The sequence below is a fragment of the Macrotis lagotis genome, chromosome 3 (assembly GCF_037893015.1).
Source record: "Macrotis lagotis isolate mMagLag1 chromosome 3, bilby.v1.9.chrom.fasta, whole genome shotgun sequence".
Classification (NCBI taxonomy): domain Eukaryota; kingdom Metazoa; phylum Chordata; class Mammalia; order Peramelemorphia; family Peramelidae; genus Macrotis; species Macrotis lagotis.
This window is the reverse complement of record NC_133660.1, coordinates 214,832,743-214,852,787: the sequence shown is the minus strand read 5'-3', so window position 1 is coordinate 214,852,787 and position 20,045 is coordinate 214,832,743. Positions and strand designations below refer to the sequence as shown.

At 36.2% G+C, this 20,045-nt stretch overlaps 1 protein-coding gene across 2 annotated transcripts in view; it reads right to left on the bottom strand.

Moving 5' to 3' along the window:
- TBC1D14 (TBC1 domain family member 14) overlaps positions 1-20,045 on the bottom strand; it is a 114,572-nt gene that overhangs the window by 71,261 nt on the left and 23,266 nt on the right. For both annotated transcript variants that reach the window (XM_074229828.1, XM_074229829.1), the window contains exon 3: positions 512-632. In XM_074229828.1, the coding sequence (XP_074085929.1) occupies positions 512-632 (121 nt within the window). The remainder of the gene's footprint in view (positions 1-511; positions 633-20,045) is intronic.

The window sequence follows — 20,045 nt, the reverse complement described above, 5'->3', positions numbered from 1 at the left end:
CTTCCCTTAGAGATTGGGTGACAGGAGAAGACACCAGAACCTCAAGGAAGTCAATACAATTTCAAAAACATTTCCAAGGCAGGGGAATTAAGAAAAGTTTCACAGAGTAAATGAAACCTGAAAAGAGCTTACAACACAGCCAGAGGAGAAAAAGGAGTTTCCTGGTTACAAAGACAGGAGATGGACATCAAGTCCTAGGGTTTCCATGGAGACCAATCTGACTAGACAGAGGACCTCTGGGGGGCTAACATGAAATGGGTTGAGAGAGAGAAGACAGCAACTAGCTTTAAATGACCAATAGAGGAGTAATTAGAGTAGTCCATAATGCAAAGTCTCCATAAGGACAAATGGAAAAGAAGTTAAAACAGGTCACCCACACCCTAAATATAGATTGGACTTTTTAAAGAACTTGGTGAGCAATTTTTGATGCAATTCTGTATTACCTGTTAAAGCTTCATAAACAGAGTGTGTGCATCACAAGCAGTTTTGTACTTTAGTCTAGCAGACATACCTTTTGCATTTTCTTGGAATCTTTCTGAGAATGCTCTCGAGGTGGTCCTTTCCCAAATAGCTTCCATCCCAAGTCATTATGTGAGTCAAGTGTCGAATTTTGCTTTCTAGCAAACAAATTCCTACAAAAAAGAAAATATAAAGATTAGAAAATTATTAGACATTGACTATGAACACTGAAATGACAGCTGTCTTTCCTCCAACATAAAGAGAGTGTGCAGGACAGCTAAGTGGCACAGTGGATAGAGCACCAGCCCTGGAGTCAGGAGGACCTGAGTTCAAATCTAGCCTCAGACACTTAATAATTACCTAGCTGTGTGACCTTAGGCAAGTCACTTAACCCCATTACCTTGCAAAAGTAAAAAAAGTTTTTAAAAAGGTAGTATGTTATGAGAATAAATTATATAAGTACAACTACACAAGTATAGCAGCAAACGCACCAGAAAGATGACCAAAAAAAAGGTTTTTCTTCCCTTTTCTGTTACTTCATCAGACTCTACTTTATCCTGTCAAATAAGATTTTATTTTATAAAATTGATCTTTTATGGCTAATAATTATTATGTTAATAAAATATATGCAAAGTAAAATGTAGATAAAGGCATAGAAAAGTTATATTTAAACAAAAAAGGCACTATGTTAATTCTAGAGCATTAACTGTAATACTCTACTCCTTATTCTAGGAAAATATTTTATACTTCAATAATTCTGTCTCTTGTTTTCGTAACAATTCTAAGTAAGAGAAATCATATTTCTTAGCAATTTTTCAAGGACAAAAGAAAGGTACTCTAAGATAATTTCTAAATGAGGTTTTCAGTAAAAATAATAAAAAATAATATCTAAATAAACACAGCAAAATATTAAACTGTCATAATACATTATCCTATTTTATAATTTCTATGGAAAATAAAATAAATGCTTACATTTCATCTTCCCAACCTCCTTGAATCTATTCCAGAAATAATTTACTGAAATAGTTGCTGCAGGCAATTTCTATTTAAATTTACAAAAAAAAAATGAACTGAGGGTTGTTTTGTTTTGCTTTTACCCAGTAGTTTGACTTCTAGGAGTTTAAAGATGCTAGAGTTCAGTTTAAAACTTCATTTGATACTTAGATACTTAAGAGAATGAGTTTGAGGTTGGTTAGGTTAAAAACTAAAAAGAAATACCTTGGGGAAGACTTTCAAAATTACTGATGATAAAAGCCCACCTTCTTGTTTTCTTGCTCCATTTCACAGTAAGCAGTTTTTTAAGTGTCCATGTGGTACTATGCAAAACTTATTTGTAAACATATCACAAAAACTTGCTATATAATTTCCCTCCCTCCCTCCCACACAGTCATGAAAACATTTGAGATTGAAAACTTATATGTTACCACATACTATTACTCATATTTAAGTACATTTTATTGATTACAAATCTTTATATCAGCTATTCCCCCCATCCATCCCTATCCAGACTCATCTTCCTTTATGAAAGAAAAACCATAAAGCAAAAGAAAAAAAAAGAATCAAATGGACATAATGTAAGATCAAGAACCAAGCAAAACAGAGGCAATGGCTGAAAGTGAAAACAAGAATAACTCAGTAATTAGGAGGTTCCAAGGAATAAGACTGGAATAAGACTGGTTATTACTTGGTTGTTTTAGTAGTATCCACCTCTTCATGATCCCATATGGGGTTTTCTTGGCAAAGATACTTGAGTAGTATGCCATTTCCTCCTTCAACTCATTTTACAGATGAGGAAACTGAGGCAAACAGTCAAGTGATCCATCTAGGGTCACAAAGTAAGTTTCTCCTGACTCAAGGCCCAGCAATCAATCCACTGTGCCACCTAGAAGCCAAGAATAAGACTACAACCTTTCAAATATCCATTTTTTTTAAAAAATAAAGGATCATTAGATTTGAATCTGATAGAAAGTGTCATCAATCTCCAACCACAGTTAATCTATGAGCACATAAATTTCATAGGCCCAGGACAGTGAGCCATTCCTCTTACATCAAAGTGGTTAGAGGATTGTGGTTAGACAACCTGTGGTAGTCTGGGCCTCAGTTTCCTTACTCCTAAAGGCTGACAGAGGATGCCCTCTGTCAGAGGAGGGTGATAGAGACACCCTCTAAATTATCTTCTGTTAAAAAAAACAGGTAGAAAATTTCATCCTCCACTCTATTCTCTATATCTTAAGCCCATCCCACAGAGATGTCATTTCATATGGTGGCAGTTATTTTTCTTCCCCAAGGAAAACTGAACAGTTGGGGGACAGAATCAAAGTCAAAGTTTAAGAAGATTGATCTGGCATCAAGAGAAGAGAGGGAGGAAAGACATGGAACTGCGGAAATGGGTTAGAAAGTTCTTCTAATTGTCCAGGAGACAGCCAATGAGAGGCTGAACTATTTTGGGAGCAAAGGGGAAAAGGGAAGGCAATTTTAACAAAAACTGCAAATCATTAAAATATCTAGGAAATTACTGAATTTTAACAACTGCTGGAAAGAGGGGTTGCTTGGAGAAACAGACAAGTTAAAATCAATTCTTAGACTATTCCCTAACTGATAAATGGGCAAAGGATGTGAAAAGGCAGTTCTTTGAAGAAGATATCCAAAATTAACAACAGCTATATGGGAAAAAAAATGCTACAGGCCACTAATTAGAGAAATTCATATTAAAGCAACTCAGATGTTCTAGCTCACACCCATCAGCTTAGGAAAGATAACAGGGGGGAAAAATGACAAAAGTTTGAGGGATTACAGAAAGACAGGCATATTAATTATTTTTTTTTTTTTACAAAGCAACGGGGTTAAGTGACTTACCGAAGGTAAGCTAGGTAATTGTTAAGTGTCAGAGACTGGATTTGAACTCAGGTCCTCCTGACTCCAGGGCCAGTGCTCTATCCACTGTGCCACCTAGCTGCCCCATATTAATGTATTTTTAATGGAGCTATGAACTAAAAACAATTTGGAAAATGCTCAAAACATTTATTAAATTGTATATATCCTTTGACTCAGAGATACCACTGCAAAGAGATCAAATGATCATATGCACACACAAAATTTACAGCAGTTTGGGTTTTGGTTTTTTTTTTTTTGGTCCCAGCCACGAATGAGAGTCTAAGAAAGAATAGCTGAACAAATGATGGCAATATGAGTAATGGAATATGATTGTGCTGGAAAATGTTTTAAGAACTGATGCAGACTAAAGTGAGAAGAATCGGGTTACAATTTAAATAATGATTAAAAATTAAGGACAAGCAACTTCAAAGATTTAAGAACTTGAATCAGTTTAAGTACTATTAAGTCTTAAGTCATATCTCATTTATACATGGTCTCCCCAATAGACTGTGAGCTGGATCTGTTTTGGTCCCTCCTTTGTACTCCATCACTTGGCACAGTGCCAAGTACATACAGCAAAGGTACTTGATGAATATTGGTTGATACGCTCTTTCTCACCAGGTTCTCATCTCATCTCAAGCCCCTTCTGAAACTGGCTATACTCCCAGACTCAAAGGAACCCAACCCTCTAACCTGAGGGACTTGCAGAATCCTGACATTCTTCATTCTTTTAAATACTTCCTGATGACCCCTAATCACTAAAGTCACCCATCCAAACAATACTGTGTTTTACTACTTTGATGTATCCTCATTATACTGATTCTGCATATCTTACTCTACACTTATTGGGTTCCCTATCAAGCTCTAAAGTCCTCACTAAATGGGATTATTTCATTCTTGGGCATTCCCAGCACCTGGCAGAGAAGACACTGGTGCCTTATCCACCTTCATATACCACCTATACCACCTAGTTCAATGCAATGCACAAGCCCAATAAGTACCAGTTAAAGGAAAGGTCTAGGGACAGCAAATTCGCATCAGGAAGCATCTCTGAGGGGTCAGTTAACTGATCTAATTGCTGGGGATACAAAGGAAAAAGGAGCATTCACATTCTCTTCGGGCCAAACATAAATATAAAGGGGAATGCAAAATACAGATAAAATAGAAACAAAGTGATTTGAGGAGGGGGTCCTAATGGCTGGAAGGGGTCAGAAAAGACCCCTAACAAAAAGTAATGCCTTCAATCAATCTTGAAGCCAGCTAGGCAACAAGGTGATGCAGTCAAATAGGATGCTGGAATGAGATCACAAAGACCTGAGTTCCAATTCTGCACAGACACTTACTAGCTTTGGCACCTGTTTTTTATATCTGTAAAATAGAGACAATTAAAATCATACCAGTCTCACAGCGTTGTGGAGGGAAAAGGGGAAGGAAGGAATGATGAGATATCATTATGTAAAATACTTCACTATGTAAGTGCTGGCTACTGTTACTATTGCTTCTCTACAAGGGTCTTCCAAGCATGAGGGGCAGCCGAAGCAACAGCATGTTCCCACCTTGACATGCCCAAGGAACAGGGTTAGGGTTGCGGGGCTGCATCTGAAAGTGCAAGAGACTCATAGGGAAAAACTAGAAAGGCAGGAAAGGAAGCCAGGCCACAAAGTGTGTCTGAAAAGTCAAACAGAGGAATTTAGATCTGACCTGATGGGCAATATGGAGTCAGTTTTTAAAATGTTTTTCTTTTTATGAATTTGACAAACATAAACTTTAGCACTTTCAAAAACACAGAAAAAAAGAGAGGGGGCTATACACAAACTATAAATCTTTATTACAAACAATTTATATATATATATATATATATTTTTTTTTTTTTAAAGAATGATAAATTGGGGCGGCTAGGTGGCGCAGTGGATAAAGCACCGGCCCTGGAGTCAGGAGTACCTGGGTTCAAATCCGGTCTCAGACACTTAATAATTACCTAGCTGTGTGGCCTTGGGCAAGCCACTTAACCCCATTTGCCTTGCAAAAACCGTAAAAAAAAAAAAAAAAGAATGATAAATTGGGACAGCTAGGTGGTACAGTGGCATCAGAAGGATCTAAATTCAAATCCAGCCTCAGACACTCAATAGCTGTGTGATCCTGGGAAAGTCACATAACCCTGATGGGAAAGACAAACAGACAGAAAAAGACAGACAAAGACAGAAAGAAAGATGGATGGACAGACAGAAGGAAGGGAGGAAGGAAGAAAGGAATGATAAATTCAATTTGTAGGTTTAAAGTTGTCCCTCTTGTCTTTCCTTCCTCCTCTTCTGAACTGTATATTTGAGTGAGAAAGGGAGCATGTAGCAAATAGAACATGAGACCTAGCATCATATCACAACTGCAGACCCCTATGTGACAATTTGGGCAAGTCACTTAACCAGAACTGTAAAATGGGAAGAGTAATAGCACCTCCCTCACCAAGTTGTGAGAATCAAATGAAATATTATTTATAAAATGTGCTTAGCAAAATGCCTTAAAAAGGGAATATAGCAGATATTTTATAAATGTTTATTTCCTTCCCTTCCCTCTTCTTTCTTATCTTTTTTTTTTAATTTCATTTTTGGCATGACCACAGCAAAGCTCTCCAACTTTCATCTCTCCCAAAAAACCACACCCCCTTTTAACAAATATTCATTTTCAAGCAAAACAAATCTACATATCTACTACAGCTGAAAAGGTCTGTTTCAATCTGTTGAAATTACCCATATCTGATAGATAACAAGGGTGATTCACTGTGGTCACAGCAAATCATTGCATTGATCAGAAGACTTAGGTCTTTCAAAGTTGTTTTTCTTTACAATGTTTTCATGATATAATTGTCCTTTTTCTGCTCACTCAATCAATTCATACAAGGCTTTCCAGGTTTCTCTGAATTCATCCCTTTTGTCATTTTTACAGCACAAAAGTATTCTATCATATTCATATTCTATAAATTGTTCAAGAATTCCTCAACTGATGAGCACCCCTCCCTTAGTTTCCAATTCCTTGTGTGTGAGATAAAAATCTACTTTAAAAAATATAGAGACTTCTCTGAACAACAACAAAAAAAGGTTTATTTTGGCTTTTCTTGAGAAAAGGGCACACTCACAAAGTTCTCACAAAGGTAGTGAAGATCAAGCAAGATTATATGGCCTAACGCAATCTCCCCCCACCTATCTCCTCTCTCTCTCTCTGTCAACTCACTGGTTAGTCTTCAGAGCTACACTCTGCTCATGAAAATCTACCCCAGCAACAAGGAAAAGAATAAAGGGTTTTCATAAAATAGTACCTCACCATCCAGATGGTGAGAATAACCTTCAGGATTATAACTATCTTATGAAGTGTGTAACTTGTCTTGGAACATAAGGTCTAGGAACAGTCTACTTATTATCATCAAACAAGAGGAGTCTTATGAGCTTCTTTGGAATACAAGATTTGTCTCATGGGAAAAAGTCTATTAACCTTCTAGTAGTCAGTAAAAGTAGTTTTATCAAAAAGTTAGGAGAGTGAGCCACCTGTTTGGAATACAAGGGGCTTTCTTCTAGAGATAGTTTAAGAATAAGTTTAGGGGCAGCTAGGTAGCACAGTGGATAAAGCACCGGCCCTGAAGTCAGGAGTACCTGAGTTCAAATCCAGTCTCAGACACTTAATAATTACCTAGCTGTGTGGCCTTGGGCAAGCCACTTAACCCCATTTGCCTTGCAAAAACATTTAAAAAAAAGAATAATAGTTTATTCTTTCTTTAATATTTCTTAACCCTGAGAGGACTTCACTATAGGATATTAACTCTTAAGAAGGTCTTATTTGAGAATATTCCACTCACTTGTTATTGTCACTATAAATAAATGTGTTTATCTGTGTATGTGTGTGTATATGTATGTATGTGTATATACCATATATACATATACATATATACATATATACATATACATATATACATATACATATACATATATACATATACATATATAGATAGATAGATAGATAGATAGATAGATAGATAGATAGATAGATATGGGGTTCCTTTTCCTCTTCATTGATGTCTTTGGTGAACAGTTCTGTAATTCAATATATGGGTTTAAGAGGATGCACAATTTAGTCACCTGGAGTTTAGATTCTAATTGATTTCCAAAAGGGTTGAACCAATAGAGCAATGATGCATCCTTTCTCCTAGAGTTTCTCTGACAGTTGTTATTTCCCTTTTCCATCATCTTAGCAAGCTGATGCACATGAAGTGGAAGCTCAGAACTGTTAATTTGCATTTCTCATTAATTACTTTGTGGTTGGGAAGTGGCTATTGATAGTTTAGATTTCTTCCTTTGGGAAATGTCTGCTCATATTTGCCCATCTTCTGGGGAATGACTTATTTTTGTGCATTCAAATGAGTTCCTGATATGTCTCAGATGGAAGAATTTGCTGCCAAGATTTTTTTTTAAATTCAAGACTATTTTTTTCCCTTCCACATACACCCTCTAATATAAAAAGAAGAAAATGAGAACAAAAAACAAAATCCATTAAAGTATATCTAGTCAAGTAAGACAAATTCCACACTGGCCACCTCTAAAAAATATAGTTTTGATTCAATCTTCACTTAGAATCCACAAGCTCTCTTTCTAGAGGTGGATAACATTTCATTACGAATTCTCTAAGTATGATTGATCATTTTGTTCATTGGAATTCCTAAGTCTTTCAAAGCTGTTTGTCTTTACAATATTGCTGCTATTGAAAAGAAAATCTTTCATCACTTCTATGGACTACCTTTTTTATTTTTATTTTTAGTTATTTTAATTTATTTTTAATTTGTTTTTATTAAAGATATTATTTGCGATTTACAATTCCCCCCCATCTTACTTCCCTCCCCCCACCCCACCCCCCACGGAATGCAATCTGTCAGTCTTTGTTTCCATGTTGTACCTTGATCCAAATTGGGTGTGATCTTTTATCACTTCTTAAGGAGTAACTGTACTCCATTACATTCATAAGCTTACTATATAAAAAAGGGGTTCTGTGCAAAGAACAATTTAAAATGTCAAAGTTGATGTCTCATCCTGAGACTTTTATCTTAGGAAAAGCTAGGTAAAATTCTATGGTTTAAAATTCGGATTATGATCACTCAATAAATTCAACAGCCAGTACTTTGGGGTAAGAAAATCTACCCTAACGTACAAAATAAAAGAACAGCCTTCCCAAATTATGTTATATTTCCAGTTTACTCATTAGTGAAATCATCAGAAAGTTTTATGAGGCTTTAATCATTATAAAGTATTCCTGAGAGCACCAACAACAAAAAAAATTAATACTTTTACCATGTATGTCTTAAGGTCCAATCATCTGCATAAAATATCCTAGATTTGTTTAATGAGATATACAACATTTGTTTAATGAGATGCAGAAGAAACTTAAGATACTGTCTCTTCCATTCAGAAATGTATGTTTTAATTTGAAAGACTGATGGTCATACATCTGTAAAAGTATCAAGTAACAAAGGAAGATAATAAAAGCATCCAGAGAACACAAATGAATTGTAAAAAATTATGGGTTTAAAAAAAGGTTTTTATCAAGGGAAAGTTGAGGAATCTCTGAGGATCTCCTAAGAAAAAAGATCATTATTTTTATGAAATGATTTTAAAGTGCAATTCAAGATAGGGCCCTGAATGTCCATAGGCTATGATCCAAAGATGAAGTCCAGGGGCAGCTAGGTGGTGCAGTGGATAGAGCACCAGCCCTGGATCAGGAGGACCTGAGTTCAGATCTAGCCTCAGACACTTAAAAATTGCCTGTGTGACCTCGAGGAAGTCACCTAACCCCATTGCCTTACTAAAGAAAGTTGAAGTCCAGTACTTATGAACCTTTCTTGCCTGTTTTCCACTCAGAAATGAAAGCTACAGCAGTTAACTCACCAGAGTAGATTTCTATATTTTGCTTGGAGAACAAATTACCACCATGACTAAGGGAATCAAGAACATCTAAAACCGGAAAAATTTAAAGGTCATTGGGTTCCAACAACAGTAACATTTGCTATACAAAATTAAGGTACCAGTAAGCAAATAGAAAATCTAAAATCTAACAAATGGAAAGTGGAGGTGATGTTTTTAAAAAGTGACTTGATACTTGAAAAGAGTCAGGGTAAATGATAGCCAGTATTTAAGTTAAGATATTCCTTGCCTTCACATAGTTAAAGCCCAATTAAAAAAAAAATTCCATCAAGGACAGTCAGTATTTTGCACCAATTTTCTTCTATGACCCCAGAATATAGAATCTTGAATTTAGCAGTATGTCAACATAGGGGACCCTCCTAGTATAAATGTTCTCTCACTATCCCACTCTTGTCACTTTCCTAAAGAACACAGACAATGCAATGATAGAAGTACAATAGAAAGCTAGAGTACTCCACCAGAAACTCACCAGGAAGACTAGGCACCATGAAGGATATAAAATTACTGAACAGAATTTCAAGTTATTTTACTTGAAAAAAGTTATAAATTTGTGTTTAAGTAAAATAGCCATAATAATTAATAAATGATCGATGAAGGTACAAAATATTCAATTCACTTTAAGAGATCCAGACAAACACATTTTACTAGTGCCTTTCCCATGTAGTTCTTCCCACATGTATGACTAGATCAGCTACTTGTGCTAAGAAAGCTGACTAGAAGCTTTGGTTACACTGAAAAAACATTCTGTCTGAAACAATATGCATAGGAGATAGAATGGAATCTAGAAGCAGAAGGAACCAGGTTTGAATCCACCTTTAAACACTAGCTATACAACCCTGGGAAGTCACTTAACCCCCTCTAAACTTAACTTTCTCCAGCAATAAAATGAGAATAGTAGCATCCAATTCATAAGACTGTTATGAAAAGCAAATGATAAACTCATATAAAATCATTTTATAAGCCTTACAAACTCTAAACAAATGTTATCTATTGCTATTAATGCTTTGCCTTTCTCTAGTTCTAGGAACATTTGACAGACACAATGCAGAGTTGTGGATCATGTGAAAGAAACAGAAAGGCTAATTATAGAGAGTAGGGGGAACTTGACCTCTGACTTCAAGAATCTGAAAGGCTCTTGATTTGTCCTGTTTGACCTTAGAAAATTGGGAATAGGGGGTGGCGTAGTGGATAAAGCAACAGCCCTGGAGTCAGGAGTACCTGGATTCAAATCTCAGACACTTAATAATTACCTAGTTGTGTGGCCTTGGGCAAGCCACTTAACCTCGTTTGCCTTGCAAAAATCTAAAAAAAAAAATTGGGAATAGTGAGTGAGTGGAGGACGTGGAGAGGCAGATTCTGGTTCTAGACTACTCTGGGAGGCATTGGTCTCACCATCACTAGAGGCCATCAAGGGGGGAGGCTGGGCAAACCATTCCAATGGGGTCTTCTAAGAGGCATTACTTTTTAGGATAGGTCAAACTGGTCTGTGGTCCTTCACAGTTATCTTATATTGTAGGAAATTACATATTCTACACAAGTGATCATCCAGCCTTTGCTTGAAGGTTTGAGAGAAGCAGTTCATTCCACTTTGGGGTAGTTCTGTTAGGCTGTTTTTTCCAAGGTCAAGCATGAATATTCCTCTTCCCAATTTCCACTCAGGGATGGGACTCACTACCTTTCCCAAGAATTTTTTTTACCCCTTCCTAACTTCTCCATTGCTGTTCAGGGTACCACCATCTTCCAAGTCATCCAGGTTTATAACCTAGGAGTCATCCTGACTAACTCTCTCTCACTGAGTCCCCCCTTACCCTATCCAATCAGTTCCCAAGTTTTATCATTTCTACTTTGATTCCTTCTCTCCTTTATGCCCTTTCTTCTCTTCTGATACTTCCATCACCCAGATACAATAGCTTGGTGGTTGATCTTCTTTTCTCAAGTTTTCTTGCAATTGCAGTCCATCCTTCACTCAGTTTTCAAAATGATATTCCTAAAAAGAACATTTCTAAGTTGCTACCCAACTCAATAAACAACTTCAGCTCCCTATTTTCTTCCAGTATCAAATCCATTATCCTCTGGCTTTTCAAGACCTTCATAACTGGCACTTACTACCTTACTTGTACTTTTTGATCCAGTGAAACCGGTCCATTACTGACCCTCAAACAAGACCCTCCACTTCCTGACCTGGGGCCCTTTTTCATTAACTGCCTCCCATGTCTGGAACTCTCCTAGTATCTTCTTGGCTTCTCTAATTTTATCAAGTCTCTACTAGGCCCTGCTGACCTGCAGGAAACTTTTCTCAGTTCTCCTTAATCTTACTTTCCTCTGTAATTAGCTCCAATTTATTCTATATGTAATTTGATTGAAGAAAATCTCCCCCCATTATAATGACTCTGAGCTCCTTAGAATCAGGGACTGGTTTTTGGTGTTTTTTTTTTTGCCTTTCTTGTATCTCCAGCCCTTGCTAAATCAGAAACCTTTAATGCCCACTGACTTCACTTGATATTGCTCCTAATTACGTCCTGTGAAGGAGAATAAGTTAATCAGTTAGATCAGTCCTCCAGAACCACCCTAAAATTGCAGTAAATTAAAAGAATTAACCCCTGAAGAGGAAGTCTGTAGTCATTCAATATGGGGCCACCTAATATCTCTGGTGGAGGGGGAACATTGAGGAAGAATTTTGATAAACTAGAGACACTGTTTTATTTGTGAGTCTGGGAAAGTTGTTGAATCTACCTTAGTTTCCCCCTCTGCTAACAATAGCTCCTATCTTCCAGGGTTTAATAAAAGCTTGTCTCCTTCCTTCAATGGGGCACTGACTGACCTTCACCTCTTGACTCCAACTATCTTTCCAGGCTGATTTCATCTCAATCTCCTTCCAGGCCCTCTATTTTACAGCTCGGCCTCCCAAGTTCATCTCCTCATGCTTGCCCAAGGCAAGCCCATTCCTAGAATACTCTTCTTCCTCCTCTCTGAATCTTGGAATCCTTATTTCCCTTTTAGTCTTGGCTCAAGTTCCATATCCTACAAAAGGTCATTCCTTATGAACAAGATCATAAGGCTCTCCCATTTGTTTTGCATTAATTTTTTTTTATATACTTAACCTTTGTCCAGGTTGTTTCTTTCCAATAGAGTGGAGTAGAGATTCACTTGTTCTCTCTGAATTCTAAGGCTTAGCTTGGCCCAGAAGGCATTTAAAAATACTTTTAGAAGCAAATGAAGGCTGGAGGCATCTTGTGGGAAGGACACAAGAGAGGTGACCTAGTCAAGAGGTTAGACCACAGCTAGATCACACAGCTTATAAGCCAGATCAAATTTAACCACAAAAAAACCCACCAGGAAGGTGAACACAAAGTGTGAGAAGCCTCTGGTAGTTTAGGCAAAAATGAAAGCCAAATGTACTAGAATATCAAACTCAGTTAATACACATAGCTACACTCTCTCATCATGGGAAACAGCAGTGGATATAAAGAGAATGCATCACCAAATCTGTCACCATTTCTGGGAAGAGCCCTTAACAAAAGGGGGAAATTTATATTGTGCAGGTATAATTTACCTATTGTCAATTATTAACAATGGTTTGTACAGAATCAGAATAGGAGACATTATAAAGGAGTTATAAAACTAAAATGAGTGTACCATCATGTAGGAAGAGCACCAAAGGCTCAGTCACAACATGAGGGTGCTGCTACATCACGCCTCCATCACACTGGAAAGTCCTTCATGTAGGATTTGTAGTAGAACAGGGACAAGAATCACAAGCAAAGAAAGCCACATCTGGCTGTGATCTATTTCACTGATGGAAGTCACTGTATTTGCAAGATCACCAAATTACCCAAGCAGCCTAATAAAGCAATAAAAGATTGCTTCATTTCTATTTGTCACCTGATTGATCCATTTTATAAACAAGTCAGAAGCTGCATATAAAGAGAATCAGTCACAACTATTTTACCAAATTCTCATTATCAATTAAAAAAAAACACTACAAAACCCCAATCCTTACAGTAGTTCATAAGTTCTGAGGATCCTAGGCAGAATGAACATTAGCATTAGATCACCAAATCTTCAATCCTCTCCCGTGTGTGTGTGTGTATGTATGTATATATATATATATATATATATATATATATATGTATATATATATACATGTAATATGTATACATATATATATGTAAAACAGAGGCTTAAAAGAACATTCTTTGACTATTGCTATCATTAAAAGTAAAAAAGCTGAAAACCTTCAGATGCTTTTAAATAGTGAAGCTACAGCCCTTCAACTCACTGGAGGATTTTCTCATTGTCACTGCAGTATAGCAAAATAAAACAGTCACAGAAAGAAGGGTTAAACCAAAGTATTAGTAATCTCCATATCTGGATAAACAGGTTTCACAAGTCACCAAAATGCAGATGACTTGGGGAGCTGAGAAGTTATAGTTTTCAAGGGTCATTAATACAGAAATGCTCCAAACTCCTACTCTAAAACATATGACATATTTAACTTCACTTTAATCATTGACTTGAGATTTTTTTTGACCTTTTCTACTTTGTACTCAAGGCAGGGAAAAATGTCTAAGCAAGTGAGACAGGGAACAAGTAAAAACAAAACAACTTGAAATTCTTTAGAATTTAGTTCCTTATATCTAACTTCAAACCTCATCTGAAAACTTGACTGTTCTCCAAGAGAAAAATTAATCTTTTTTTTTTAATTTAACTGCTTGGTTTTTTCAGTCTCTTTTATAGAGGCAGGGTAAAATGTGATATTTTAAAAATATTTCCTAAAAATTCTATTTAAATTCTATTGTTAACTATATTGTTTCTAAATCAATACTATTAACTTTCACCAAAGGTAAAAAATAAAGTCTATGGGAGTGGGGTAGGAAATGAGGGTAATCAATCTCAGGTACTTCCCAGCACCTTCTGGAATCTTGAATCCTCCCCAAGAGATTTGTAATTCTTACTATCTTCCCACACACTTACATGGAGAGGAAAAGGAAATTAAAAAAATCTGTTTTCAGGAAAAGAGAAAATCAGAGCCAGTATTCCCTATATAAACATTTTCTGTAATGAGGTTTACCTTTTTCAAGAGAAATAGGAAGAAATGAGAAAGACAAAAAGTTTTTACTACTATTCAATTACAGCTGTAGGAATTCCAGTTTCCCACAACTACTGAAAAACTGAAAAGTCTACTGAGGAAAAAAATCTACTTTAAAAATCAGCAAGTAAAGCAGCTCACAACAAAAATGTCTTACGTCCTTTACATCCTTAAGCACAAGCAAGGCAACAGTCATCTACAAAAAGAATTTTGTTAAATTTATACAACAATATTGCATTCAACCCACTCAAGTATTTTTTCCCATCATCTTAAGCTAAATTTGAAATTATTTTATATCCTTGTTTAAATAGATTCCCTATTACCAAAGAAGATCAGAAAAAACAAAGGGGTCTAAGTTTTCGACAACAAACCTGTCCATTAACAGGAGTAAAGGTGAGACAGCCATAGCTTCTACTGTAACAACGCAGATATAAAAAGCCAATTGCCAGAAATTTTGCTTTCTGGGTTAGACATTCTTGTCAAGTCCGTCCTTCAGGGTCACTGTCCAAAGAAACACCAGCTGCTTGAGTTTAAGACTGTCACTTCATAAACCTGTCTCAAAGTTAAGGTGTAGACAGCTGAATAACCTGGCTTCTTCCTCTGGGTAAAGAGGGAGGGCTGGGGCTTTCTTTACAGCAATCAAAGGGAGGGTAGGACTGGACACACCCACGGAAACCTGCTCATAAACACAGGTTCATTTTGGACACAGACAGAACTGCATTCTAAACTCCTGGATACAAGCTCAAAGAGTTTTAGGGATCAATCTGGCAATACAACTTTCACAAATGTCAATAAATTTTTATATAGTAGTAAAAAAGATTTCTGACATGTTTTTACATGTTATTAAATGTAATCTAAAGTTAAAGGAAAGCTGTATGAACAGAAAGAAATAAGTTGTTTGGGATATTTGATGGGAAAAATCATAACCACAGTGAGGTATTTAAACTTTCTATTTCCAAAAGGATACATCATGCTGTGTATGGGAGAGTAATCCTTGTCCATTAAGTCACATTTATTAAAAAAAAATTCATACCCTTACCATCAGCGTAACATTAAGCTGACAGATCTGTTCTAAACCCATAGCAAGTAACTTTTGTTTTTCCACTTATAATAACAGCAAGATTTTATTGTTTGTTGCAGGGTTTTACAATAGTAAACTGTAATTATTTAACTGAAACTGAAATAGACTTCAATTTTTTCTCAATTGATATGTCACTGAAATTTCAACAATTTCTACATGATCAGACAGGTCTGTCAAGAACTGAGATGGGCACTGACTAAGCAAGCCTGGCATTTACTCCCAACTTCCCAAAACACTCACATTTAAAGGAATTTCAGGTGCACTTTTGTATGGAAATCAAAAGCAGCTGAGAGAAGGATAATGGTTATATAATTTTACTACACTTGTTTTCTAAGTAATTGCTACTATCGTCCTAATGGACAAGGGGGAAGAAATCAGCAAGATTACTGGTGAGTACATGTCCTTTTTAAAGGAATAACCAGGCTAATACTAGTTTAAAAAAGGAATAATATACTCTATTTTCAATACTAGAAATAATGAAGGGTAAAATATTTATCTACTTCTAGTTTCTTTGACAGATCCTGTAAATTCATACTGATTTAATAATAACTTTTGGGGGGAATTTCTATCAAACTATTATTAGTATTCCAAAAAAAGATAAACCACTTTAATAAACCAATTTATCTTGCTAGAATCTCCAAAGAATTCTTAAAGTTCATTTTATGTAAATACAAGTATTTCTAACACATAAATGCATCTAGACAAATACAGTTAAACCTTTAATTACATTTATTTCAATTCATATCAAGAGAACTCTTCAAACACATGGAAACCAATCAATTTTTTAAGTCAGGGTAACTTTTCCCTTAGCATAGTTTCAGGATACTTTGGTCCAAATAATCAAGCCAATAAGATGAGAGAGAGAGAGAGAGAGAGAGAGAGAGAGAGAGAGAGAGAGAGAGAGAGAGAGAGAGAGAGAGACCGAGACCCTAATACAGCAGAATTTTGGGCTAGAGCCCAGCCCACCAACAACAAATGAAAGCCAGCATAGTTTCCTCAGTTCTGCTCTTCAATCTTATCTCTTTCCTACAACTTCTGAAGAACAAAGCAGAAATACCTGTCACCCCTCCTAGACCTATTCCATGGGGAGATTCAAGGCAGTTTCCTACCAAAGGAAACTGGCTTAAAATGTCTGATAGATGAAAGGAAAGGAACTCCTAAAGGTAAACAACAACCTTCAAATCTACACATAGGCTCTGCTTCAGCCTTTCTGTGAGAAGAAATGGCTGCAACAATGGCAGAACCCTGAGAAGATACAAATGCAATGATCTTGCCATTTCTGAAAATTATTCTTCCCTAAAAATGGGTAAAAGTAATGAAAGTGTCTATTCTCAATTTATCCTTTTCCCCACCTAAAAATTTCAAAAATCAGAGTAAAATAAGTTCTATAAGTGAAGTCAAACATGCTTAAAACTACACAGATTTATTAGGGTAAGTGGAATATTCCCAATAAAACCATTTCAGGGTTAATATTACTCAGAGAAGTCTCTATAATTTTAAGAGGATTTTTATCACACACAAGGGAGTAAGGAAGGGAGGGGAAAGAAGGTCTCCTACTCAAAATAATAAGCAATATCAAAAGTGGAATTATAGAGTCAAAGATATAGTCCAACTTCTCTTTAAGGTCTCAGATTTAGAGGTGAAAGAGAAAGGATCATGGGCTTTGCGTTAAAAGAGCCCTTAGAGATAAATTAAATTCAATCCCCTCATTTTACTAATGAAATGAGACCCTGGAGATATTAGATGGCTTGCCCAAGGTCACAGAAAGTTCCAGGGCCAGGATTTTAAACCAAAATATCTGATTTCAGACCACTCTTCATGTCATACTTGTATTCTCCAACACCTTCACTTTACAGATGAGGAAACTGAGTCACAGTAAAGTCAGGACCACTCACTCAAATGCTGAAAAGCTAGGACTCACCTGAGATATAAATCCAGCCTACCTGACATACACAGGAACTAGGTCATTGTTATTGCAATCTACATTAGTTGTAAGTATGCATATTAAAAAATTACCAAATATTACTGAAAATATTGATGTAAATATTTAAGGATCAGAATTTAAAATAGAGAATATTCAACACGGGCAAAAGAATCATCAATTCCAGAATTAGAATGAACCACTAGAGATCATCAAGTTCGTTTTCTACCTTCAGATAGGAGAATAAAATAATTCCTGGTTTACAGACAACTGATGGTTAAATATCCCAGTTAGCCAGTCAAAGATCATATGCTAGAAACCTCAATTTCCAATTCTTTGCCATCACAAAACAAACAGAGCTGCTATGAATATTTTTGTTCTCAGTTCTGAGTAAAAGCATTTTGCTTTTACAGAAAGCTTGAATGATGGCTCTCCTTAAAAAAAAAAAAATCAGGGGCGGCTAGGTGGCACAGTGGATAAAGCACCGGCTCTGGAGTCAGGAGTACCTGGGTTCAAATCTGGTCTCAAACACTTAATAATTACCTAGATGTGTGGCCTTGGGCAAGCCACTTAACCCCATTTGCCTTGCAAAAACCTAAAAAAAAATCAAAATAACACATTATCTGTCCAACTTCCAGGATAACTGTATGTTTCCAAATAATGTGAGAGAGGAAAGGAATTAAATAAGAATAGTATTTCTCTTCTTTTACCAATACAATTTTAAAAGTTTCTAAATCTTGTAAGAAAACCAAAGGCCAAAACTAAATTTTATAAACCTCAAATGAATCACAGACTGATAGATCAAGAGTTAGCAGAGGAAATCTAGTCTAATTCTCATTTTTACGGGTGAGGAAAATAAAACCAGTGAAGTCACACAAATAGTAAACAGCCAAGTAAAGAGTCATTACAACGATTAAACCTGTCCATAAATTGATATAATGTTCAAAAATCAATAATATATATAAATCATGTGGATGCAATGGGTAACAGAATACATGGGAATGAGCCAAGAGTTGGGTAAGTATGGCAGCTAAATGGCACAGTGGATAGAGCACTGGCCTTGGAATTAGAAGGATGGAAGTTCGAATCCAGCCTCTGACATTTACTAACTGTGTAACCTTGGCCAAATTACTTAAACCTGATTACCCCACTTCCAAGGCCATCTCCAGTCATTCTGATTCATATCTGGCCACTGCCCCCAGGTGGTTCTGGAGGAGAAAGTGAGGCTGACTTAGCACAGCACCCCTTCAATCAAATCCAATTCATGTGCCTATAATGGCATCACCTCCCTGATGTTGTGGTCTTCTTCGAAAATGAAGGACAAAACATTATAAATATGTGTGTACAGCAGATTTATAGCTTTACAAAAATTTTCTCTTTCTGTTCTACCTTATATATGGAAATGTTCTCTTTCTGTTTTGAAGTTTTTTAATATGCATAATTTTGGGTAGCTTCTTTTATTTGTTTTTACAAGGCAATGGGGTTATGGAACTTGCCCAAGATCACACAACTAAGTATTAAAGAGTCTGAGGCTGGATTTGAACTCAGGTTCTCCTGACTCTATGGCCAGTGCTCTATCTATTGCTCCACCTAGCTGCCCCTATATTCATAATTTTAAACAAAAAAGTTGAACAAGAATAGCAGTTACCAAAAATGTTTTCAATAATATCATACATTCCATAGTCCTACAAGATTCCTAAATACAGAAAGATTCAGAGATCTACTCACATTTCAACACCATCTCCCAGATCTAAAACATTTATGGTTAACCAAAGGCTTTTTCCTTGAAATTAGGGCTCTCTCAATTTGGAATTACACCCAAAGGGCAGGAAAAATGTGCATATCCTTTGATCCAGCAATATCCCTACTGGGTCTCTACCCTGAAGAGATGATGAAAAAGGGTAAAAAAATCACCTATACAAAAATATTTATAGCAGCCCTTTTTGTAGTGGCAAAGAATTGGAAATTGAGTCAATGTCCATCAATTGGGGAATGGCTGAATAAATTATGGTATATGTACATTATGGAACATTATTGCTCTATTAGAAACCAGGAGGGATGGGAACTCAGAGAAGCCTGAAAGAATTTGCATGAACGGATGCTGAGTGAGATGAGCAGAACCAGAAAAAAAAAAAACATTGTACACCTTAACAGCAACATGGGGGTGATGATCAATCTTAATGGACTTGCTCATTTCATCAGTGCAACAATCGGACACCTTTGAGTACCTGTGATAGAGAATAGCATTTGTATCCAGAGAAAGAACTGTGGAGTTTAAACAAAGACCAAAGACTATATTACCTTTAATTTTTAAAAAATGTTATCTTATTTTATGTAATTTTTCTATCTCATATTTTATTTTTTCCTTAAGAATATGATTTCTCTCTCAACCCATTCAGTTTTGATCAATGTATAGCATGGAAACAATGTAAAGACTGGCAAATTGCCTTCTATGGGGGGTGGGGAGAGGGAAGCAAGATTGAAAAGCAAAAACATTTTAAAAAAAAGAAATTAGGGCTCTCTCACAAAACCTAGGGCCTAGGGATGAATTAACTATATCAGTAATATTATAGCACGAAGCCCTCTGACTAGGGATACATTTTAAATATCCCTTAAGAAATAAATGGGGGGGGCGGTTAGGTGGCACAGTGGATGGAGCACCAG